The sequence below is a fragment of the Acomys russatus genome, chromosome 28 (genome assembly GCF_903995435.1).
Source record: "Acomys russatus chromosome 28, mAcoRus1.1, whole genome shotgun sequence".
NCBI lineage: Eukaryota > Metazoa > Chordata > Mammalia > Rodentia > Muridae > Acomys > Acomys russatus.
The window spans coordinates 14,009,007-14,035,424 of record NC_067164.1 but is presented as its reverse complement, the minus strand read 5'-3'; the positions used below and the strand labels follow the sequence as shown (position 1 = coordinate 14,035,424).

Sequence of the window (26,418 nt, the reverse complement as noted above, 5' to 3'; positions counted from 1 at the left end):
TATATGGGATAAAAATTAATATAAAAATTAAGAGCCTATAAGGTATTTGGAAGTAAAGCTCCCAAGTATTTTTTATTGCTATGTAGGAAAACCTTTACTAATTTGAAAAGCACCCAAGTTCCTATATAAATTTAAACATTAAAACTGTGACATTATTTACTCTTTTACAGATAAAGTATCTTTTGTTTATTCTTTGACAATTTCACTTTCTTTCTTCAAATTTTATCTATTTAATCATTTTACAGCCTGATCTCAGCCCACTCCCTCCTCTTTTCCCAGCTCTGCTCCCCCACCCCATCCTCCCCATTCTATCCTCTCCTTTTTCACAGAGAAGGGGAGGTCCCTAAGGGGTACCAACCCACCCTGGTACCTCAAGTCACAGTAGAACTAAGCACATCTTCTCCTACTGTAGCCAGACAAAGCAACCCAGCTAGGGAAAAGAGATCCAAATGTAGGCAACAGAGTCAGAGACAGCCCCTACTCCTGTTGTTGGGGTCCCATGTGATGACCAAGCTGCACATCTACTACATATGTGTAAGGGGTCTAGGTCTGGCCCATGCAAGAGTTGGTGGTTCAGTCCTTTGTGAGCCCCCATGGGCTCAGGTTAATTTACTCTGCAGGTCTTCTTGTGGTGTTCTTGATCCCTCCAGCTTCCTCAATCCTTCCTTCTACTCTTCCACAAAGCTTCCCAAACTTGGCCTATGGTTTGGTCTTAGGTCTCTGCATCTGTTTCTACAAACTGCTGGATGAAGCCCCTCAGAAGACAGTTAAGCTAGGCTCTTGTCTGCAAGCATAGCAGAATCTCATTAATAGTGTCACGCCAGGGGTTGGCTCTCTCCCACAGAGTGGGTCTCAAGTTGGGCCAGTCACTGTTTTGCCATTTTCTCAATCTCGGTTCCCTCTTTATCTTACGCTTGTAGGCAAGACAAATTTTGTGTGGAAGGTTTTATGGGTGGGTTGGTGTCAACATCCCTACACTGGAAGTCCCAGCTGTTTATAGGAGGTGGTGACTTCAGGCTCAATATCTATCCTCCTCTGATGTTAGAGAGCTCATCTAGGGTCCCCATAGACTGTCTATCCTGTCCTTGAGATGTTCCCCCATCTCTCCCAGTCCTCATCCTCTCCCCGTCCTCCCCATACCTGATCCCCAACCCATTACCCTCCCTACTGCTCTGCCACACAGCTCCATCCCTCCATCTATTTCAGATGTCTATTTTATTTTCTCCCTTGCACCCTCTTTGGCTCTTTGTGTCTGTGGGTTGTAGCAAGGTTATCCTGTACATTACGGTTAATGTTCACTTATAAGTGAGTACATACCATGTAATGTGTTTCTGGGTCTGGGTTACCTCATTTAAGATAATCTTTACTAGTTCCATCCATTTTCATTATTTTCTTGTTTTCAATAGCTGGGTAGTATCTCATTGTATAGATTTACCACATTTTCTCTATTCTTTCTTTGGTTGAGGGACAACTAGGTTGTTTCCAGTTTCTGGCTATTATGAATAAAGCTGCTATGAACATATGTGAACAAGTATTCTTGAGTTATGGTGGAGCATCTTTTGGGTATATGCCCAGGAGTGGTATAGCTGGGTCTTGAGGTAGAACTATTCCCAAATTTCTAAGAAACTTCCAGATTGATTTTCAAAGTGATTGTACAAATTTGCACTCCCACCAGCAATGGAAGGGTGTTCCTCTTGCTCTACATCCTTACCAGCATGTGATGTCACTTCAATTTTTGATCTTTTCCATTCTGATAGGTATAAGATGGACTCTCAGAGTCATTTTGATTTTCATTTCTCTGATGGCTAATGATGTTGAATATTTCTTTAAGTGCTTCTTAGTCACTCAAGATTCTTCTATTGAGAATTCTCTGTTGCTTGTATTTTTAAATATATTTTAATTTGTTGGGTTCCTTATGCCTATACCTATCTCCCAACCCTTATCCACCCTAATACCTTCCAATCCCCTAGCAGTAGGTAGGAGAGAAAGAGTTTAGAGGGGAAAGGGGCAGAGTGTGTCTCTTCACTACTTCCTGCTTGTTAGGGTTGTTGGGTCTCTCAGGGCAAGTCCAGTCTTCAACTTCTCATCAGACTGCATCAGCAGCAACCAGAAGCAACAGCAGGGGGAGCATCAGTCTCCTTCCTCATTCTTTTTCCTGGTTTTGATATTTATTTTGTCTCTGGGTCCTCAGGATTAAACTATCTGCAGCTGGCAAAGATCACACCCTGCTAGAACATGAGACAATCATAGTTAACAGCTGTGTACAAACCAAAACAGCCCCATACATCTGGGATTAAAACAAAATCATGTTTATACAACATAACTGAGCTTTAAAGGATGGCAAATTCCTACTGCATTTCTCCTTTATAGTCTATAAAGTAGCCTTTTTTTGGGAACGTTAACAAACTATATACAATAAAAATAATTGAGAATTATTAGGTAAGAATTTCATATATAAAGTCCAGTCCATTTGTATTTGACAACCTTAGAAAAAAATATTCCACTACCTATTCTATCCTGGTGAGTCCAAAGCTCTGTACTTAAACCACTCTCTCTAACTTGCATTTATCAGACTAGGAACATCTTTTTAGAGCCTAAAACATTTCTTAGATTCAAAACAACCTAAGATTTTGTCTTTATTGTTAATAAGGAAAACTGTAAGATTATAATTATTTAGTCTTCAACCCCATTAAAGACCTGGGAAAGATAAATATTACCTGAGAAACCAGAAGTACAGAACAAGAAGCTTCTAAAACTATAGAAATGGCAGAGTTTGATGGATACCTGGACAGTTTCCAGAGGTTTCTCTATGTCATTGGTGCATACAGACTTATGTTTGAAATAGGAGTTTTGAAGGATTGTCCTACCTTGACTCTGCAAAGTTGGACAGTCAATTTCCCAGGGTCCTACAAATTAACAGTTTGGGCAACCTGCTGTCAGCAGTTGAGGTAAGGACAGTTTTTTCCCCAGTGGCTATCTTTGCTACATTTGAAGCAAGTGCCACTTGTAGGTTCATCAGTCCCATCATCTTCTTTGTGGTAGATTGGGGGTGCACCAGGAGCAGATGTGTCTCTTTGTCAAAAATCCTTTTATTACTAAAGCATCTTTAAATGCCATATTCTCTATATCTCTGAAGTTTTTGAAGACCATGTATTTATCTATGGTACATATAACACAGAAACCTGTTTGTTTATGGTTTATGTTTATGGCTTACAATTGTCTTAACTTTGAAAACATATACAAGAGACTAAATAAAGCTTATTTAGTAATCTGTAATTAATCCATTAAACTAGAACCTAATAAGACTACAAGTAAGATTACTTATAGGTGACTAACCACTTACTTGCATTTCTAATTATCCTGAACAATTTGCAATAGTAACCTTCGTAAGACTAGAACTTTATATCACATTTTTCAAATGAGTTGCTTATTTACAATACATTAATCAAGAGCTGAACAAAATAATATTAAATTTTTATCAATATCAATACCAATGTAAAATGAGACATAGATTCAATAATCTACATTTTATTCTGCAATCCTATATCTCTCCTCCCCTTTTACACTTTTAACACTTTTGAAGATAGGCTAAGGGATTTGTCTTTGGCCAGATCTAAATCCACACTGCTTTTAGTAGTGTGCACGAGATCAGCAATACTTAATTGCTGTTTGCCTGTGTTCTTGTTGCTTCCTGGCTAACCAAAGGAAAATGGCTCATATTTTTTGCTGCAGGCCCTTGAGCTGACAAGCCCCTCAGATCACTTTCTGATAGCAAGAGGTTAACTTGCATGTCATTCCTGGATCTGTATTTCAGTGCATTTCTTCCCCATAGTGCCTACAAAACCTGGGAAACCTGGGCATTCTATTGCAGCCAGAAATTGTGTGTTCGCATCTATGAGTGAGAGTACAGAATTCCCTAGAGTGAACACACCTGCCATTTTTAGCTCTGAGGCTTTTAGCTGCAGCACCTGCGCTGCTAGTCTAGGCTATGGCGAGGGTCTGAGAATTGAAAAGACGACACAACAATGGGTCATTTGTGCTAAGAGAATGCCGTTTATTGGGAGTAACAGAACTGCTTCTATAGGGGAGGAACCAGCAATCGAACAGCACTGTGGAAAGTCCCCAAGCTGGAGCAAACCAAGGGCCAAATCATGAGACTCAAAACAAGAAAAATGAAGGCAACCAGTGGAGCACAATGTTTCAACTGCAGAGAAAAACAAGTAATGGTCATTACCAGCACAGCTGCAGTTCCCCACATTTAGCCTTACAATTTCTTTGTAAATGGCCAAGTTCACCCCAATTAAATCACCAGATATTTTGATATCTGGGATCTCTAGCTATGGCTTGTCCTGCGATGTTGTCATGATACCCGTGAGAGCCAACGTCAGTTGCAAAGTCTCTTATGCATTTGTCTATTGATCATGCTTATGCCTTTAATTGAATAATTATTCTCTTACAGTCAGTATTTGCATTCTCAAATGCCAAGGTCTCTATTAACACCTGCCTGGCATCAGAATTTATTTAATATGGCTTTGTTTATAGCTGAAATCAATCTCTGTAAGAAGTGTGTGAAGGCTTCTCCGGAGCCTTCTATTATATTAGTAAATGAACTAGATATTTCCCATCATTCATCAACCATATCTAATGCTCTTATAGCTGCTAAGTGACATTGTTCTATAACTACACCATCAGATCAGACTGGTTTTGGTAGATTAGAATAACACCTTTCACCAGGCAATTGATCCTTACCAACATTTATCCCCTTTGCTCCATTTCATTGTTCTACACTCATGGCTTCCTCCCTCCACCATGATAAGCACTGTACTGCTGGCCAGCTTCCAGCACAGCTGAAACCAATCCCTTCTAGTCTTGAGGAGTAATTCTATTTTGGATAGCTAAGTTACTTAATATTTGTTCAGTGAAGGGGGAATTCATTCCATAGAAAACAATAAACTCTCTAAAATGCTTTAGATCTAACATTTCTATTGGACGCTATGTTATTTCATCTTGTTCATGACTGACATCATTAGCAGGCATGTCTGAGCAATTACCGCATAAACTGATGATGACTTTTTAATCCAAGATGGTGGCTTTGATTTTTTTAAAACCTACTTTATTTGGGGTTCCTTAATGCTCCCTTTCAATCCACTTAGCCCTGGTAGGGGAGAAAGAAGGTTAGTAGGGACAGGGGATATAGACCTTTTTAGACTCAGTTCCCTGGAGCAATTCTACTTTTGTTCATCTTGACACAGGCTAGAGTCATCTGAGAGGAGGGAAAGCTTTAATTGAGAAAATGTTTCCATACCATCAGGTTGTAGGCAAGCCTGTAAGGCATTTTGTTGATCAGTGATTAATGGCGGAGGGCCCAGCCCATTGTGGGTGGTGCCATTCCTGGCCTGATGGTCTTGGGTTCTATAAGAAAGCAGGCTGAGCAAGCCATGGGGAACAAAACAGTAAGTGGCACCCTCCATAGTCACTGCTCCATCTCCTGCCTGTAGATGTCTGCTCTGTTTGAGTTCCTGTCTTGACTTCCTTCAGTGATGGACTATGATGTGGAAGCATAAGTCAAATCAATGCTCTCCTTGCCAACTTGGTTTTGGTCATGGTGTTTCCTCACAACTTTAAGACACGCATATTGGTTTGAAAAGAATTTATCATCTCTGTACGTTAGTGATACTGTACTCCATTTTAAATTGGGTTATTTTGTTTGTTGGTGTTTAGTTTCTTGAGTTCTTTATATATTTTGGATATTAGCCCTTTGTCAGATGTAGGCTTCCACTTTGTTCTATTGACAATTGCCTTACAGTAGCTTTTCAGTTTCATGATGTCCAATTTATTATTGTTGATCTTGGTGCCTGAGCTGTTGGTGTTCTGTTCAGGAAGTTCTCTCCTGTGCCAATGAGTCCAAGGCAATTCCTCACTTTCTCTTCTAATACACTTAGTGGTTTTAGGTAAGACCTAATGATTCTTCAAATTTCCTCAGTGTCTGTTGTTATGTCCCTCTTTTCATTTCTGATTTTGTTAATTTGGATATTGTCTCTTTGCATTTTATTTAGTTTGGCTATGAGTTTGTCTATCTTGTCGATTTTCTCAAAGAACTCGCTCTTGGTTTTCATTGATTCTTCGTATTGTTCTCTTTGTTTGTAATTTATTGATTTCAGCCTAAGCTTGATTTTTTTTTCCTGCTATGTATTCCTCTTGAGTGTGTTTATTTTTTTCTAAACCTTTCAGATTGCTTCAGGAGACTTAAATATAGGCAGAAAAAAAAATAAGTCTTAGTCTTTCACAATAGAGGAAACACACTTTTTATCTTAATGACCCACTTCTATGATTTGAAAATACATAAGCTCTTTCATTAAGAGACAAATGCTTGACAAAAGCTATTGTGATTTTAAAAAATTGGTTCCATAGAATCACTATTTGTCAAAAGTTTATTCTAATCTCTTCAGCTTTATTTGTAAACTACTTTAATTAGTGGAAAAATATCTTAGTTCCCATCTCTACTCATAAAAAAGCTGGAGGCTGGTCTTGAAAAGAAGTCCAAACCCTCCAACTCCGTTTCATTATAAACAAATTAATTTGTTAAAAAATATATTTGTATTTCATTTTATCTGAAACATTTCAATTAAGTATGAATTTATAAAAAAAAGCCGCTAGTGTAAGAGAAGCTTAAGTGAAGCGTCATCCAGCTTGATTGCATTTTAATTTGAGAAATATAAAGATGGCTTTTTCAGAGGTAAAAGATAGTAGAAACTCAGAATTGTATATAAATATGCATATTCACAAAGTCAAGAACTGACACAACCTTACATTGTGTGGAAAAAAGTGTTCTTAAATTTTAAAAAGTACTTCAATGGCTTCCATGGTTAGTTAACTATTACTTTTATAAAATTGATTGTTCTAGTAAAACTGGCCCCATCTCAATGTACAATGAATGTGAGTTGAAAAAAATCACGCAGTAAAATGCATTAAAAATTTTTAATGTTTTGACAAGAGCTGTTTTGGTTCTTATCTCAGAAGTAGTATTGAAAAGACCTCAGTTAAGCAACACAATTAGTATGGTTCCATAATCCAAAGCTGGTACATCCAATGCAACCTACAAGGAAGATTATTAACAATATAGAAAATATCCCACTCTTTCCTCTTTTGGCTCAATATTTGTTGTCTTTTCAAGAAACATCTTAGGGAATGTTAATAGCAGGAGAAGACATGCTGTATGGGGGAACTATGCAGAAAGCAATTTTCTACTGAAACCTATGAACAAAAAGAAAATAATGGATTATCAAAACATATACTGTAGAAAGATATAATATGCATATATACATGAAATATCTATACAAACAGTCAAACCTACAGGGTGGTCAAATAAAATTATGTATAATTAACTCTAATTGATGACATAGTAATGCCATACAAATGCTGACTTAGTAGCTATCATGACTGTCTAAATGATAGTTAAGTGCTAAGTTCTCTCATACATTTTATAAAGGCTATTCTATGAAATGTTTCCAATAATTAAGACACACTTATACTCCCAGATCCACCACTTATTGAAAAGAGAAGATACCTTAAATGGCTTAAAATTTAAAGAAGGAAATGCACAGAATGAATCTCTCCTGTCTATCCATCCCTCTTTTCAGAAGGCTAGACAGGCGTATCTTTTGTGAGGAAGACACCTTGTGTGAAGTATAAAAGGAAAGTGTGTCCCAATATGGTCACATATACTTTTAATAATTTCTGCTCAGTTTTATTACTTCTGGTTGAATCAATTCAATTCCACAGAGGTATGTTGTATAACGTAGATACCCATAATTAGCACATGCTTCTAAGTTACACAGATAACTAACTGGCAAATCAAAAAGTCATAGCAAAACTTAAAATATTTTCAGTGAATCTTTGTTTTAAAATATAACTATATTGTTGAGATATGATCATTTTATAGTGTGACATGCTAAAGTTTAACTGCTGCTCAGGAGTTGCTCAGCGTGCAGGCCAAATGGCACTTACCTATGGCTAAGGTGAAGCAGTTAATTCGAGAATCTTAGAAGTATCTCTGAAAAAAAAAAGAAAGTACAATGCATTTCAACTCCCTAAGAATGTTTGAATTTCACTTAAGATATCATATATATTACCTAAGTGTTTAACATTGAACCTAAAATTTGAATTTTACTTTCTATAATGAAGCTGGTCTGGCAATTGTTTCATGCTGGGAAACACAGTGTCAAAGAGCAAAAGTTGGAAGTACCCTGCAGGTGACTGTCACATGTGGAACTCAGTGATAAGGATTTGATGTCAAATCACTAACACTGATACGAAAGTTTCAGGTTTGTGCTTCACCGTTTGCTCCACATGTGAGTGGAGAAAGAGCATCCCAAGCCAAAGGCTTTTTTAGCAAGGGATGAGGTAGAACTACTGAGTACAACGTACAGATTCACTCTGCTCATTTAACTCTTGCTTATTTTATAAAATTAAAATATGCCATCTCAATAAGTAACTATAGTAACCAAGAGGATATTTATTCTCATAAGCTGTAGCTGGAGAGTTGGCTCAGCAGTTAGGAGTTCATACTTTTCTTGCCTAGAACGTGAGAGTTCCATCCCCAGGAACCATGCTGGCCATCCAGTTCTAGGGTTATGTGCACATGCCCACACAAACATACACGCATACATATGGCTAAAAATAAGAAAGATAAAGAGGGATGAATTTTGCTCACTGCTTAATCTTTAAATTCCATAGAAAACACTGTATGTAAGAAATTAAAATCGAGGGCTGGAGAGATGGCTCAGTGGTTATGAGCACTGTCTGCTCTTGCAGGGGTCCTGAGTTCAATTCCCAGCAACCACATGGTGGCTCACAACCACCTACACTTGGATCTGGTGCCCTTTCACAGCATGCAGGTGTACATGCAGATAGAGCACTCATATCCATAAAATAAATAAAATCCTAAAAAAGAAATTAAAATAGAATATCAACACAATTTTTGTTATTGCTGATTGTTACACTCAACAATTACGATTCTTGTTACAACTGCATGTATTTCAATTAAATAATATATTTTTAATGCCTTTGATATTTTAAGTTTAAACTATATTTTATTTCTGTATAAAAACGTATTTTATTTCATCTTATTATGTCACTTTTTTACAAAGCTAATGATTGTAAATACTATTTTTATTTATGCTATTTATATGCTAATGTATTTAATCATATTTTCACAGGCACATACCATATATTGAGCATATGGAGAGGTGTAGGGCTTATTCAGGTTCCAGTAGCTCACAGGTGTCTGAGGATAAACAGCCTGGGGATACTGGGGGATGGGGATCTGTTGAGATTTGTAGTGCTTGACCTAAAAGAAATAAAAATATGAAAGCCCACTCAATTTAATATCCTCTAAACTTCAAAACGGAAGCTAGTGAATTCTAACTTCAGCTACTTGGACAGTTGCTAAATTATTCCAAGAAGACTGGAGACAAAAGAAGAAATTTTGTTAGTAAATACACAGATACAAAAATGTATAAAAGGCAAATTTGTGTGTCACAAAGAGATAACATTTTTGTGAGCCTGCTAATTTTTCTCCACATCTGCTTTCATGAATGACCTTTACAGCCAGAGAGTTAGTTGCAAGATGATTTGTATGACCGACTGTTTGGAATCTATGCCTCTGAATTGGTTGCTTGGTCTCTCTCTTAGCATCATTTCTATTGCAGAATTACTTTATAGAGTCGACATAGAGCTTTGTGAATAGCGCATTTCGTGTGTTTTATGTGCAGTTTCACTCAAGATCTTTAAAGCTTGCTCAGTTGACTTTACCATGGATGAGTCCAGAGAATAAAGAGGGAGTTCCAGTTCTCGTGAATGAGAGCTTTTATTTTTATTTCCAGTGAGTGAGTACACGGTGTAATATGTTATTGATAGAGTAGTAGAAAATGCTGAAATCACTGTCATTACAGAGTTTGTATATATCACAAAATTCTTGAGGGTATCTAGGCTATTCTTATGTTTATTTTTAGTTAGAGATAAGGTATATCACAAGAATGAAGTTGTTAAATGCTGCACCAGGGTAGCAGGCCTGGTGTATAACTGCCCTGAATATAAAGCCTGTGTAGATTCACTGAGGCACGTGTGGCTTTAGACTCAGGAAATGGCTACGCAATATGTTGTTTGACCCTGATCGCCGAGACAGCACAATTTTGAGAAAGAGAAGGTGGGACGCAGGAAGAAGATGGGATGCAGTTTACTATGTGAGTACTTAAATTATTTAAAATAAAAACATGTTCTGTACTAAGATTTCTAACTAATTTGTAAATGGTCAGATAGTTTCTCAAGTAATTCATTTTTTAAAATAGACCTGCTTTTATTTTCAGAACCATATTTATATGAAAATAAAATTTTAATTACTTGTCTTGAATTTGTTTTTAAATTATCTTCTTGAGATTGAATGATGTGATAATTGGAATAAGAGATTTATACACATGCATACATTATATTAATTGAATTGCAAACAAGAATCCTCACTATCAACAATGTAATTAATAAGATTGGAAATTAACAATTTGTTAGAAATTGCAAGAGAAGAAAAACGTGATATGTGCATTGATTGGTTATTTCTTTGATTTATGTGAAAATGTAAGTCATTTTACCAAATGAATTGCTATAAATGTCATTAAGAAATAAAAAGTATATAAAATGAATAGCAAAGTAGAAGGATCCAGAGGGTCCTAGAAACCTACAAGTAGATCATTATGATAGGCAGATTTGGGCCCAGGGGTCCCACTCAAACTAAGGCACCAGCCAAGGACAATACAGGCAGTAAACTTTAAACCCCTACCCAGTTCTAGCCAATGGACAGAAAATTCTCCACAGTTGAGTGGAGAGTGGGATATGACTTTCTCACATACTCTGGTGCCTCACATTTGACCATGTCCCCTGGAGGGGGAGACCTGGTGGCACTCAGAGGAAGGATAGCAGGTAGCCAAGAAGAGACTTGATACCCTATGAGCATATACAGGGGGAGGTAATCCCCCTCAGGAACAGTCATAGGGGAGGGGAATAATGGGAAAATGGGGGGGGGGGGAGGAATGGGAGGATACAAGGGATGGGATAACCATTGAGATGTAACAAGAATAATTTAACAAAAAATTAAAAAATAAAAAAATAAAAAATAAAAAAATCTGAAGATATGACAATTAAATTTATAATGATTTAAATTATAATCTGTCACCTAACTGGAAAGTTCATATACCAACATGGCCATTACTATGACAGGTGAAGCAATTCCAGCAACAAAGAAATTTTAAAAATTAATGTAAAACATAGACATTTCAAATGTATAGAAATTCAGATAATTTAAAAAGCAATTGACAGAATCACAGACAATTAAGGGAAAGATTTTAAATAATAAGCCACTAAAATTTCTCTTTTATGTATCTAAAGTAACCTCTGTTTTCTCAACAAATGACATTTTCCAGGATGCTCATTCTTCATATTATAAACATTGTAAGCCACATACGACTAAATGCATAAGACTAAAAAACTTACCACATCCATAATCTTCTTCAGGATTTTCTGAAAGAAAGCAAAACAAAGATGTAACATATTGAATTGAACACTATATTTACTTTGTTAAATTTACTTTTAGCACGACTAGTCCATCTGCCTTAAGCTCAAGCAGGACGATTTGTTTACTGAATTATATCTGAATCCTTCAAATAATAGAATAATTTACTGCATTATTTGAGTATAAACTCTAAATGGAGCATGCTCATCTTACTCATTTTCTTATTTCCAATATCTAGAATCTTTAAGATGAGACAGTGCTTGATAGTCATATAATTCCCAAATAAATGGATACGTTCACGTGTTTAATTTACTAGCATAATGAAACATTTTAAATAATACTATGCTTGTTGCAACTGTGCTAAATAAGTATTGGTATATAAAATACCCATATCAGTGCCCTGGGTAGTCTTTATACACAATTTGTAAGAAACGTTAGTGCTTAGTTTAGTAACTAATAACAATACATTTATTGTTAGTGTTTATAACTATTGAAATCACTAAATAATAAGACCTTCATTTCTCATGGGAAATAAGAATTTAGCTCATCAACTTAGTCCCGCATATTCTCATGATAAGAAAACAACACTTTCCTAATCACTAATTATAAAATTAAAAGCAAAATTTTGGTAGTCATTACTCACCTCCACAGAGGCAATAGTGGATTCCTAAGGAAAAAGTAACACACCAAATTATCTTGATGGTAAATATTACTTTCTATAGCGCTCTTCTCAATTATCATAAGTGAAATACATTTTTATTCCCTAGTTCAGGCACTCTTAACAGTGGAGGTAGTATTGGCCATTTTGTTCTGGTCCAGTAATGTGAAAATCTCTCTTGCTAAATTTGAATGTTACTGCTTTTGTCTGTTCCCATACAGTTTTTCATCATTGTGACATAAAAATTTCTGTTGCTGTGAATCTAATCTTATGCATAAAATAATAATTTTTTTGAATAAAGAACTCTACTGTGAGATTATCTGGTATTGTATTTTGTTTTCATGGAAAACTCAGTGGACTCTTCCTCTTTTTTTCTATAAAAAACAAAACTGTTGCTGGGTGCAGTGGTGCACACCTTTAATCCCAGCACTCAGGGAGGCAGAGGCAGGGGGATCACTATGAGTTTGAGGCCAGCCTGGTCTACAAAGAGAGTCTAGGACAGCCAAGGCTACACAGACAAACCCTGTCTAGAAAAACCAAAACCAAACCAAACCAAACAAACAAATAAACAAACAAAAAAAAAACCATACTGTTTGGTTTATGACCCACCTAGATAACCAAGCAAAATATCCCTTTTTTTGGGATGACTTATTTTAATTGGTGCTTTCTTGGAACAAACCCGTGGTCATTTGTAATAGCAACATACAAATGATTCAGAAACACTTGGAAACATTATTTTTCTAAATATATTTCTTATATTTAGGGTGTGGTTGTACTTGATAGCATTGTCACACTTAAAATCGTAGACTCCTGTCTGTGGAAATGTGACAAAGAATGCTGCAATATTTTAGTATTATTCTATATTCTACAGTTAAAAGTATGTACTTGGGTTTATAATAAATGTTAAAAATAATGATATGAAGCAGGCATCCACTAGCCTTGAAGGAGTGAGATAATTAGTTTATTGATATAAATAGCTTAAAATCGAAATGTGACAAAGGAATAGTTTATTTGCCACCTACTTATAACTGAAATTTACCTCTGGTCAAACAAAGGTTTTTTTTGTTTGTTTGTTTGCTTGTTTTTTTTTTTTTTAAAGCTAACTACCAAACAAAAAGATAAAGACAGTTATGAAGACTAGTGTGGCCTGAGAAAGAAGAAATTAATGCACTAAAAAAATATTGCCAGAGCCAGAGAACCAGGGCATCTGAGGTGAGACAGTGTCTTCTGGATACAGTAGGGAAGGCACACACAGGAAATCTCAATAATAAGGTTGCCTAAAAGCAAGATCTAAAGAAGTGGCAACACCAGCTGACATGCAAACGTGGGTCAGGGATTCTTGTGGGGCTTCACATCTGGATAAAGAGCTACAGGTCATGGGAAGACCTGCTGATAGGGTAGCAGGCTCCAGGAGGCTATATAAATACATAAATACATGTGTGTGCTTTATATGTAACTATTAATTAAAGAACAAAAGGCCATGAATTTGTAGAGCGGAGGTGAAAGAGAAATGCAATTATGCAAATTCATTACTCATATATGAAATTGTCAACCACAAAAGCACTTGAAATATTACAATTGTAAAGACCTAGGCATTAAATCACTTCTTGTTCTGCTCTAGGGGGGAAATGTGTATTCTATTGTTGGTTAACAGCTGAAATCTACTAGCTGATCTACAACCTTGGCTTTCCAACTCTGCCATCTCCTGGACAGAATAAAACATCAAAACCTTTGCATTTCAGAAGAAAACATGCTTTAATGTTTAGGAGGTGTCATAGTCATGCAGCGTTCATGACAATATATGAAAGCTTATTTGCTCTAGTGGTAGGAGTGGCTTCTTAGTATCTAGCAGACACTTGGGAAAATGATTCACACTCCAAACAGAAGAAGCACAGATAAGGGCCGTCATCTGTTGCTCGCTTTTGGTAGTTAGTTCAGCCTCTGACTCCCTGGATATCTGACTTCACAGCTCAAGCTATAGTTAAGATCCTGCTTTCTGCGTTGTTCCCTACATGGCACTTGTTTCTCCTGTGTCAAAGATTTCCCTGAGCCCAATACCTTACTGAGATTGACACATCAAATAGATAGCCAACTGGATTGTCTTCTTTAGTTTTCAGAATACTTTTGAAAATGATGGGCTTTCATAATCACTTCAAGTAACACCTGAATGCAAATTTGTGAGAACTGCATGTAGTTAACCTACTCTTTGAATTACTTATAGCGCTTTTAAATAGTAATTTAATAGTAATTTGTCTATATAATTTGACTTGATTTACATTCTAAAAATGCTATTACACGTGTTATTAAAAGGTTTTTGCTTTCTATATTCAAATTGAACTGAAATACTTTCTTCCAATTAATTATTTTAATTATTTTTCAAGCGAAGGAAATGGTTAAAAAAAAACAAAAAACAAAACAACACATAACAGACATGCAACACTCACCTGGGTGGGGATATTGTGGATGGTCTTACTCTGGGCCCACTGGTTCATATTAGCCTGCTGCTGGTGAAAAGGTGTGCAACACTGAGGGAAGGAAATGCCCTGGGGAAATTGCTTGATTTTTTTCTAGAAGGAAACAAATATACCAGTATTTATATAGTGACTATTCTCTATAGGTCAGTGTGTACCCCTATGAAATAAAATTTATACAAATATCAAACCTATACCAGGTTGACTAAGTTAGACATTTTATTATACAATACAATTCAAAAGTGAATAAAGTGAGTTTTAGAATTGAAGACATTATAGCTAAGGGTTCCAGAAGAAGTAAGCTTTACTATCTGTGGAGAGTGAGATATTCTGTAAATGTTGAGAGTTGTCAAGGGTGTACCTGACATTGCCATTTTTTTTCTCACATTTGGCTGAAGAAATGGGATGCCTGCACTCTGAAACAGTGATGTTTATATTTTCTTTGTTATAGGCTAACTTCTCAATGTCTGGAGCGTCCCTTTTCCGGAATGCGCGTTGATGAGCGCAGTGGCTTGAATAGTGCCTATCTCATGTACTCATCCTGAAATGCTCCAATTTTGATTTTGACATGGCTAGCTGCCTACAAACAACTGTGTTGTTAAAGTTGAAACCACACAAAACCCCACATCTATCAGAGAATTCCCTGTGCACGCAGATAATAATTAAGTCAGAGAATTTCCAATCCACACAGATAATAATTAAGTCGATGTGTTGAACAACACTGGTATATCTTTGCTGGGATGTCAGTGTCAGATGGGCATATATGTGAGAATGGGTATAAGAGAGGAACGTTATCAGAAGGATACAGATATCGAGTAAGAAAAGAGTATTGGATAATTATTTCTTTAAAATAGACTACTTTATCTTGTTTTGAATGGTACAGTGTGAAACTATTTTGCTATGATAGAATTCAAATGGATTTTTCTATATGTTTAAGTCAATGGCTGTTAACCATTTGTTAATTTATTGATGCAAACTTTTGATTATGTAGCTCACAATTATCCTTTGGCACCTTTACAACCTGCAGCTGTAGTGTCAGTGGTTTCTTTAGGCACTGGAAAGCTGTGGAATGGAGGAGTTAAGCAGCTGCTCCGGGGGCGAACATTGGAAAGGAATTTGCTCGATTTCAATGCTCTTGTTCCTTTTTGCACAGTACATTTCTGCTGTCTCCTGGAGATAAGCTTCGTCATCAGATGCACATCAGAAGGAGGACATGAGGTAACATTTGACCTTAAATTGTGTGTCAGGTTTTTTTTGGGTTGTTGTTGATTCAATGAGGAACATTTTAACTAATTATATAACTGAGGCCACCTCAAGGATATCAGCCATAGTATTTTTCTGATTTCTAAAATTCTTTAGAATTTAGACTGCCTACCTTTTGATAAAATTTCATATTTTAAAGATTATATTCACATATTATGGGAGCAATTTTGTCCTAATTTTGTGTTAAATGTTGGGAAGAAATGAAATAATATGGTCATGATAAATTTACCTGCTGGTTTAGGTTGACCTTTTGTTCTGCAGTCTGTACAATTTTCTGTTGAAAAAGATTGCCTATGTCAGAGAGGTACAGACAGAAACACTGCTAATAAAGAAACTTAGTTGAATTATAACTACTTACTGCATTGATTTCCTCTTCAGACTCCTAAAGGAAAACATGAAAGTAGCTTTACTTGAATAATATAGCAATAGATAAATAGAAATGATTCTAGTAGAAAGCCAGGGGTAATTACTCAAATATTCAGAATCCTGGTCTAAGATGTTAAGTTATTTAAGCTAAATATTTATCAGAACTCTCTGTGTCTTCTTTTTCCTCTACAGAAATAATAACATAATTAGAATATATTTTAATTTTAACATATTATTAGTGCTACTTTACTCAAAACTTTTTTAAAAAATACATATTTCTGGACATGGAGTATAGGCAAGTGATCAAAATAAATTAATGAGACCAGCCATGGTGTGAACTCATGCTTGTAATCCCAGCACACTCTGTAATCTAAGGCAGTAGGATTACTATGGATTCAGGGTCAACCTAGGTTTCAGAGTTAGAGTTAGACCCTGAGGCCCTTCCTGAACAACAAAGGAGAGAGGGGTGTGGGGGAGGGGCACGTTTGGTGGGAAGTGGGGCTCATGGATGTGTGCTCAGTGACCAATATGGTTGGAGGCTCTCAGTCTGAGACTTACATTTTCAGAAAGGCTGACACCTGTTTTCTGAGACATTAGCCATGAAGAGTTTATACACCATTCAAGGCCATGAGGCTCTGTACTATGCCCCATTATGGTGCTGCCAGCCCCTTTAAGGCATAAGTCAATCTTTTACCATTCTTCTTATCAACCAAAGGCAGACAAGATATTGGCAACTTAGAGAATATCTGATACAAACCTTCTTTTGACTCGTTTGAAATGGATGTCAATGTTTACTATGCTGGTATCACATCAAAGATTTAGTAAAATGGAGAAATTTTAGCTCAGCTCAGAGTTCCTGCCTCAACTTCTCACTGAGCCACAAATACAGCAGAAAATAAGGTAGAATAAATAATGATATTGATGAATTTTATGAGTAAGTCAATTTAAGCTATGATGGGGGTAATTTCAAGATCCCTTTCTTCCACTGAATATTTATATGTGTATCTCCTAGGAGCTGTAATGTTATTATAGAACACAATTGTCAAGTCACTATTTTTCAAAAATAATACAGTATAAACAATGCCTTACCTCACTGGATGAACTGATAGGAGAATTCTTGATATGTAAAATTAAAAAAAAAAAAAAGAATTAGTGACAAAAGATGTATTTCTCAACAATTTTTGTCCAAAAGCAGATTTATCACAACTCATACCATATTGATTTCCCACTGGATTACTAATATGCAGAACAGAACATAGAGAAAAAGCATAAAATTATGATTCATGGGCACTGATTGCTAATCACATTTGGAAAAATAAATGGGAAATATTCACTTTACCAGGTGTGTAAATGGGGTTTGGTGAACATTGAGAAACATGACCAGATAAAATTAGTGCAAATAAAGTCAAATTATAGTTTAAGTGACTATAGATACCATTTTCTGGCTTATTTGGGGGGTTATTATTATGAGAGGTCTGTGGGAGAATAGTAATATTACACATCAAGTAAGAGTATTGTTAATCAAACATAGTTAAGATGAATAAAAATCTCTTATCAGTTCTTCTATTTTTATATGTGGATTTCCAGTTTACAAGGAATTAGGCGCATTATTCCTACAATATTATTTATGAAATTAGAGAAAATCCATTTTACTTAGAAATAAGTATACTGGTATTTTATCTCCATTTTATGGGTTTATATTGAAGTAACCTTTGAAAACATGGCTCCAAAATGAAACACAGCCATCCTTGTGGGATTTTTTTTCACATTATTACATTGGCTAACTAAGATTCTGAAAACGTTGACATTTGATGTTTAAAGTTGAAAAAAATAACAATCATTTGGGCAAATGAGTGGCACAGACATTAATAAGGAAATTTTACCTGAATTGTTTGGAAGAATGCATTACTGCCTTGCTTATATTCCTGAAAAGAAATAAATGACATTCATTTTATACCTATATGAATCGAAAAATATTTTAAAGTATATTTAATATAAGAATGTATGATTTACTTCAAGGTTGATGCTGGCAGAGTCATTAAAAATGATAATACATTTTTATTATGATTATGAAATCTTTTACCCACATTACCCAAAGAAATATTGATGAGCACTGACTATTGAATACAAGAGTTTTTACAGTAACAGTATTTCATAATGACAATAGCAAAGAGGGAAGAAACAATTTTACTTTTCCTTTGTAATTTAAATTTTAAAAAATTAAAATAAAGTCATAGTAGGAAAGCATGGTAATTTGTTGGGTACCACTGAGCTGGGATCTGTCAGTGAAGCAGGGAAGAAGACATCCAGGAAATGGAGCCCTACATAGATGCAGATGTGCATGCTCTCAGTGCTCCTGCGGGACAAGTACTATTAGGTGCAAGGATTAGCCTTTATAATAAAGAACCTTACCTCACTGGAGGATTGATCCTTTATCTCCTGCAAAAGTAAAAATAAACACAAATGTAACTTTTACAGCTTATTTTTAAGTGGCAAGGTGTGTCTCCTTTTCTATTGCTTAATGGCACTGAAATTTAAAACAAAAGCTGAGGGACGTGCAGGTGCTTGCCATGAAGTGTGAAGACCCGAGTTCATTCCCTAGGGCACACCTGACGGAAGGCAAGAGTTGCCTCCCAACTCCCGCCGTTTGTTCTCTGGCTTCCTCGTGGGTGTTGTGGAACACACACACACACACACACACACACACACACACACACACACACACACACGAATTAGTAAAAATGGCTTTGCTACAAGAACAGCTTCTTAGACAAATTTCATGCAAAAGGGCTTTGTATGAAAGGCTAGGTTTCAAATATCAGTGCAGAATAACTCTGACACAGGTGCTCTGGAAGATCTTGAGCTACCATTTGCTAATTACACTGAGATGCTTTTATCTGGATAAATTGTTTTTAATTGAGAAGAGACTGGATATGGACCCTGTAAAATGTTTCCAAACCATGGTATTGTCTTTCTGTATGAATTAACTTCTTTATTCTAGAGGTAGAGTTTGCATTCAGAATGATAGTAAAGATAATGCTGACAGACTGAGTGGTTCATAGGAGGTTTTATGTGGGTCCTAGGAATCCAGTTCTATCTTTGTCCTTATGTGACAAGTGATTTATCTACTGAGCAATGTTTGTAAACCAAGTTCTCTATGTAAACTATGATTTCTATACTGTTTTAATCAAGAGTGACAAGATTCTGTGAATTCACTGACTACTGGCTGGAGTTCACTTATCCTTCCAGGACACATTGCGAGTAGAAATGGCTCGTCCAGATTACTAGAACTAGGACATACTGCGGAAGAGAAGCAGCTCCTCTCTCCGTTGTCTACAATCTCTGGGTCTTCTCAGTGTCTTCGGTTTACAGCGTGACTGTCTACCCTTGTGCTTCATACACAGTCAGGTCAGTCCTATCACTGATACAGATTCCAAGGTCACAGATTCAGTCTCTGTCTGTTGTTGTCAATGCCTGCATCATTTGCATATAGTAACAGATTCACTCCTTTCATAATTCAAAAAGGAAGTCACAGCATCGCATCATGTGTCCTTGTTCACTTACATGCTTTGCCAGAGCAACAGCCACCAGGCAGATAAAGATGAAGAACTTCATGGCTGCTTGACCCTATAGAAACCATGTATAGAAGATTAATAATTCATCTTATCATTGACACTGTGACATAGTCAGTCATTTATCTATTATTATACATGTAATGAATAAAGGTAATGGTGACAAATAAAATAGGCTATCTTGGAAAATTTTATGAATATGAATAGAAATATCACAGTTTAATTTAGGCCCCTATTTTTCCAACATAACATTAAAGCCATGTTTGTTAAAATGTGTGAATTGTTCATTCAGAGACAATCATGAATTCTTAGAAATAGTCTCAGAAGATGGACATTTTGTGAAGAATGATTTTTTCAAGAGTATGAAATAAAACGGAAACTCCTCTTATATTAGATTAGGTGAGCTAAGGCATCAAGCCTGGCTTCCTAACAGAGAAGTGGCAGACAGGAATGAGCTACAGCAAAGTCTAACTCTAAAGCCATTGAAAAGCACATCTACAAGGTTCTGTGACAACCTGTAAACCATTTCCCTCTCTCTCTGTATTAAAAACCTGAAATAAAATTATTCTAATGTCTCCTTTCCATATTTCACTCTGTAGATAATTTTAAAAACTCACTCTTAAAATATATTCTGAATGTTTGTTCTTAATTAGATACAGTCTCAGCTCAATGGAGAAGTACATTTCACATAGCTGTGTTTAAAGCAGTTGCTATGTAGCAATCACTGTGTTAGCGAGACATTTTATACTATCATCTGAAGCCTTTTGAATAATTTTTAATGTTGACTGGCATGTAATTTTTCCTCCAACTTCTAGTTGAAGAAAGTGGTCTAAAGTTCACAAAGTAAAAAGTTAATATATTTTTTAAAAGCCGCATTATCTTTTTCCTGACTTTACAGTACAGCTGCAAGACACAGTATCATAATAAAGTTTTTAGTTATCTACAGTCTAACAACTAAAAATTTAAAACAAGATAAATGATGAAATTTTATAAATTAAAAAAATTCTCAAGCAATGTATTCTTACCCATACCGTAATTTTTATCATATAGGAGAGAATTAACGAATTTTGAAATATATTTGTTAGTGTATACTATAAAGAAAGAATATATGAAATGTTACCTTGCTTCCTTCCCAATGGAAGACCAGAGGACTGGGTAGGTGACGATGTGCCGTGGGATAGCTGCCGTACTATTTAAACCCTGTTCCATCACTATATGCTAATTCTGTGGTTTCAAATACCTAAGAAGACATTTGAATTCTAAGAAAGCACCCTGGTAAGAAATTGTAGTTCTGGCTTTTTCCCCATGGATTCTAAGGAGTCCTCAAACAGCCTGATTGATAACATGATAACAGGGAGAGGAATCTGAGGTGTATGGAGACTAATTGTATTTGGGTGAAGGCAGTCTCACCTGTTCTAGGAACCAACTCCCTAATTCTCGTGTTCTTAAAGCTGTCCCCCCACCCCTTTATCATCACGTTGTGGACAGTAGTTATTTGTGGCCTCATTTCCAGTTTTTGAAGTTTGTTTCATTATTTTCTTTCATGGACATGTGTGTAAGCCTGAGTGTATGTGTGCGTACCATGTGCATGCTGGAGCCTTCAAAGTCTGGAAGCAACTGGATTCGATGTAGCTAGAGTTATAGGTGACTGCGGGTCCTGTGAACCAAACCAAGGTCCTCTGCAGAAGCAGCAAGTATCTGTTTTTGTTTTGTTTTGTTTGCTTTTTAAAATTCTTCTCTCATACAGTACACCCTGACTACTGTGCCCCGTCTCCGCTCCCAGTTTCTCCTATCACCCAGAGCCACTCTACTTTATTTCCTTTCAGAAAAAAAGCAAGTCTCTCAGGGATATCAAGCGAACACTGCATAACAAGTTATAACAAGACTAGGCACAAACCCTCATATCAGGCCTGGATGAGGTAACCCAGTGAGGGGAGGATCCCAAGAGCATGGGGAAAGGGTCAGGGGCACCCCCACTCCGAATAGACCCATATCCCCAGCCCCCCAGTCTCATTTCTTCATATTGTACTGATACAGTCACACTCTTACTTGAGAACACCATGAAATTTCATGTTTCTGTGACTCCTTGTTTCTTCTAAGAATTCCCTCCCTTGAAATCATCTCAAAACAAAACAAAACAAAACAGTAAATAGCTATATACCATTTAAGATCACTTTAAAATTTTCACATAGCTATAAAATAGACTATGAATATCATGCAAAATGATTCCTTTCGTTAACTCACGTCTATGTCTTCATTTACTTAGCTTAAAGGGATGTACAAAATTATGTCTAGTATAGGTTGATACATGAGTGTTTGATTGAAAAATAATTAGTACATCAAATTCTACACACATTGAATGAAGCCACAACCAAAAATTCTAGTCTTCTTGAGGTAGATACTATAACTTGCAGGGAGTCTTAGCAATGTTGCATACATTCAATCCCCATTAGATATGGTCATGAGAAACTGACTGGGAATAAAGAGATAGGAAGTCTTCGTAGAGATGGAATTCTCTGTGGTAATGGTCCCAGAAAGGCTTTCTACAGAAGAATATCAGCTGGAAGATGGAAGAGAGTTAAAAGGCAGGGAGCTGACAGAGAGGACTCTAACCCTCTAGCTCTTAAAATAAGACCACATCTGAATCTTTTAAAACAACTAACACAATAGGGTGAGTAAAGGTGAGTAGAAGTCCTGGACCTGAATTTCAAAGAACCAATGGGATTAGAAAAATGCAGTATGGTAGCATACTTCCAGGACTTACCGAGGTTCTCCCTGTGAAATTACACGTTTGTATCAGAGAACATATCAGAGAATAAACATGCCTGATTTAAATAACTAAAAGAAGGTCAAAAAAACACATGAGAGACAGTTTTGAGATATCACCTAATAAGAACAGTGATCACTGGAAGACTAAGAAGAAAGGAAACTGGAGATAGGGTATGTATGTATGTATACATACATAAATATATATATTTAACAAAATTCCCTTAATCTATGATCTTAAAATGTTTACAAATGCCAAGAGAAATAGTAAAGGCCTCAGGATAGAGGTTGATTATCAAGGGTAGACACTGTTGATATCAGCAAAGGGCAGCACAGCAAATTCTTACTGACTGGTCAAGTGGAAGAAATGTTGATGGTGCACAAGCACTTGAGAAGGAATCCTGAAAACCACCCCACTTCTGTGATATCTTTCCAAGGCTTGATTACAATAAAATGGCAAGGAAAGAACATTAAAAATGAACAGGTTGTATAATGCCAGGCAAGGGTCATTGTTAGGATTCCTAGAAAAGTATTGCTTCATTAATAGACTAGATTTCATTCTAAACAAAATAGTTCCTTATTCTGCATTGCTTAAGAAGGCTGGAATCAAGACTATACCCGGTAAATTTGTTCTAAATGCCTTGGTTGTGATCCAGAACTGAGCCCAAACTGTATTTGAAGTTTAAAACATGGCATCTCACAAATGGTATATTTACATTGTCTTCCATACCATTTAAAATCAGTAACTATGCAATAAAATAGAAAACATGGCTTACAATGAAGATATGCCCAGTTAGGAACAGATCCAGAGTCAGACATAGTAGGGAATCAGTGAATAAGCCGATTAAATGTGCCTATATATCCAGCTGCTTCAAGTCCCTGGGAGAATTCTTACACAGTGCTAGAATTATCCTGACAGCTAATCTATAAAATACAAGCAATCTCCTGAGAACTGGGGATTGCTCAGAGGTGGTGTGCTTGCCTAGCATATATGTGTTCCTAAACAACAAAAAGCAAGATAAAACAAAGACTACAGAACAATGTGCCATATAAAATTGACTCAAACTCAACAAAGCAAAATGAAATATATAAAAATACATATATTTTGTATGCATTGTATGTGTGTATATTAACACATCATATCCAAAAGAGTTGGTTTAAGTAGCATATGTTTAACATTTCAAAATTAACACAAGTAAGCAGGTCAACATACCCCAAAATAAGAAACTGATGATCACTTCACCAACGGAAGGAAAAACACTTGAGGATATATAACAACTATTTTGAGAAGAAAAACAAAACAGCAGCAATTGAGGAATGTAACAAAACATTCTAATCCTAATAATCTTCATCTAAGAAAGAACAAAAACCCAAGACCTCACAGAGGAATGGGGCAAAGATTAAGTGCTCCGAGAGCTGTTATTTGATATTTTAATGTCAAAGTAATAGTGTAAATAAAGGAATTTAAAATTATAAAAGTTTATTTTATTCACACTTAATGTAACTGTTTAAGTAAAACAATCTGCAATAAAAACTTCTATAATCTATAATTAGCTTTATTAAGGTTGTAGGTCAATATAAGAAAATTATGTATTTCTATAGTAATTAATATAGCTTTCTGAATTGCTGAGAAGACTGTAAGATTGCATGCGCACCACTGTCTCCTCCATCTAGGGTTAATCCAAAAGGAGGACCTGTCAATCATCAGGTCAGGAAAATACTCCCCAGGGAAGTTCCAGAGTCTTTTGAACAAATACTGAGGCTTACCTCACCATGTTGGTCAACACAGTGGTCTTTCTGGCTAGTGTGTACTCTTGCATTGTGAGAATGATTTTTCCATGGAGTGCTTTTTGACCATTGCTCAATCTCATTCTCAAGTTATAATCTTTTACTGTGCTAAAAAAAAAAAAATCAAACCCAGAAAAGCTTTATTGTATTGCTTTTTATGCTTTGCTCTGTGTGGACTACGGATACTTTCAATGGTGAACAAAATGTTAAGGGGGTAGGGGGAGAAAATAGGATCTTTTTCTTTTTAAGAATACTATAAATCCATAGTTTGATTTGACCCCTGGGCCCAGATGCGCCCAGCATAATGTTCTTCCTGAAGGTTTCTAGGACCCTCTGGAGCCTTCTATTTCCCCATTCTCCCATGCTTCTCTCACCTAGAGTCCCAGTAGGATGTCCTTCTCTCTGTCTCACTTTCCTGATAAGTGAAAACTTTCATGGGACATGCCCCTTGGGCTAGTGTCCAGATATAAGTGAGTATTTACCATCTGACTCATTCTGGGATGCGGAGACCTGGTAGCACTGAGAGGAAGGATAGCAGGCTACCAAGAAGAGACTTGATACCCTATGAGCATATACAGGGGGAGGAGGTCCCCCTCAGTCACAGTCATAGGGGAGGGGAGTAGGGGGAAAGCAGGAAGGAGGGAGGAATGGGAGGATACAAGGGATGGGATAACAATTGAGATGTAATGTGAATAAATTAATAAATTATGTTTAAAAAAGAATACCATAAAGCATGTGTCTATTTATTTGGTGCCAAAATTATAGTAAGGAATTAAAGGAGCTTTTGAAAACATCATCTTTGCCATTTGGTACTGTCAAAGAGGGATGACTCCAGAAGCACCCAGCATACTATCCTCCCATTGATTCCTCTGAAACCTTTAGGATTATATTTTGCTGCTAGTCGGTTCCCAAACTACTTTGTCCAGATGGAATGCAGAACTGTCAGGGGGAAGCTTATGCATCAGTTGCCTGCTCAACCAATGATTGAATGTTTAGGATTTTTTTTGTTGTTGTTGTTCACTTTACATCCTGATTGTAGCCCCGTCCCTTGTAGCCTCCCAGTGTTACCCTCGCTCCCTCATGCCTGTTCCCCAGTGTCCTGGTGCTCAGAAACGGGGAGCCCTCCCCCTACCATCTGACTCTACCCTATGAAATCTCATCTGGACTGCCTATATCCTCTTCCTCTGTGGCCTGGCATGGCCACCCTGCCAGGGGAAAGTGATCAAATGAGTGGGCACCAGAGTCCACATCAGAGGTAGCCCCTCCTCTCCATATTATGGGACCTACAAGGAGACTGTGCTGCCTATGAACAACATCTGAGCAAGGAGTCTAGGTCTTTTCCATGCGTGGTCCTTGGTTGGTGCATCGGTCTCTGTAGGTGCACCTGGGCTCTGCTGTTCCCCTTGGGGAGCTTCTGCGTTTTTATGCCCCAATTCTTTGCTCCACCGAGAAGCTTGTCTGTGAGTCTCAGCATCCTCTTTGATCTCCGTGGCTGGAGTCTTTCAGAGGATCTCTCTGTTAGGCTCCCATCGTGTTCCCTGTCTCCAACCACTTCAGGTGTCTCTTCTAGTTGCCCTTCTGAATGAGAATTAAGCCTTGTCCCTAGGGGCCTCCTTGTTATTTAGCTTCTTTTTTTTTTGTTTTTTTGTTTTTTTTTTGTTTTGTTTTTTTTGTTTTTTTGTTTTTTTTATTAATTTATTCTTGTTACATCTCAATGTTTATCCCATCCCTTGTATCCTCCCATTCCTCCCCCCCCCCCATTTTCCCATTATTCCCCTCCCCTATGACTGTTCCTGAGGGGGATTACGTCCCCCTGTATATTCTCATAGGGTATCAAGTCTCTTCTTGGCTACTTGCTGTCCTTCCTCTGAGTGCCACCAGGTCTCCCCCTCCAGGGGACATGGTCAAATGTGAGGCACCAAAGTTCGTGAGAAAGTCATATCACACTCTCTACTCAACTGTGGAGAATGTTCT

The 26,418-nt window shown here is 36.7% G+C and overlaps 1 protein-coding gene across 1 annotated transcript in view; it reads right to left on the bottom strand.

The window, feature by feature from the left end:
* Prr27 (proline rich 27) overlaps nt 1-19,933 on the bottom strand; it is a 78,619-nt gene extending 58,686 nt beyond the window's left edge. The window contains exons 1-7 of the mRNA XM_051170163.1: nt 19,883-19,933; nt 18,731-18,757; nt 18,202-18,243; nt 16,311-16,334; nt 14,663-14,785; nt 11,542-11,568; nt 9,227-9,349 (exon numbers count right to left, since the gene is read on the bottom strand). Of these exons, the coding sequence (XP_051026120.1) occupies nt 9,227-9,349; nt 11,542-11,568; nt 14,663-14,785; nt 16,311-16,334; nt 18,202-18,243; nt 18,731-18,757; nt 19,883-19,933 (417 nt within the window). The remainder of the gene's footprint in view (nt 1-9,226; nt 9,350-11,541; nt 11,569-14,662; nt 14,786-16,310; nt 16,335-18,201; nt 18,244-18,730; nt 18,758-19,882) is intronic.
* Between the last annotated feature and the right edge of the window lie 6,485 nt (nt 19,934-26,418).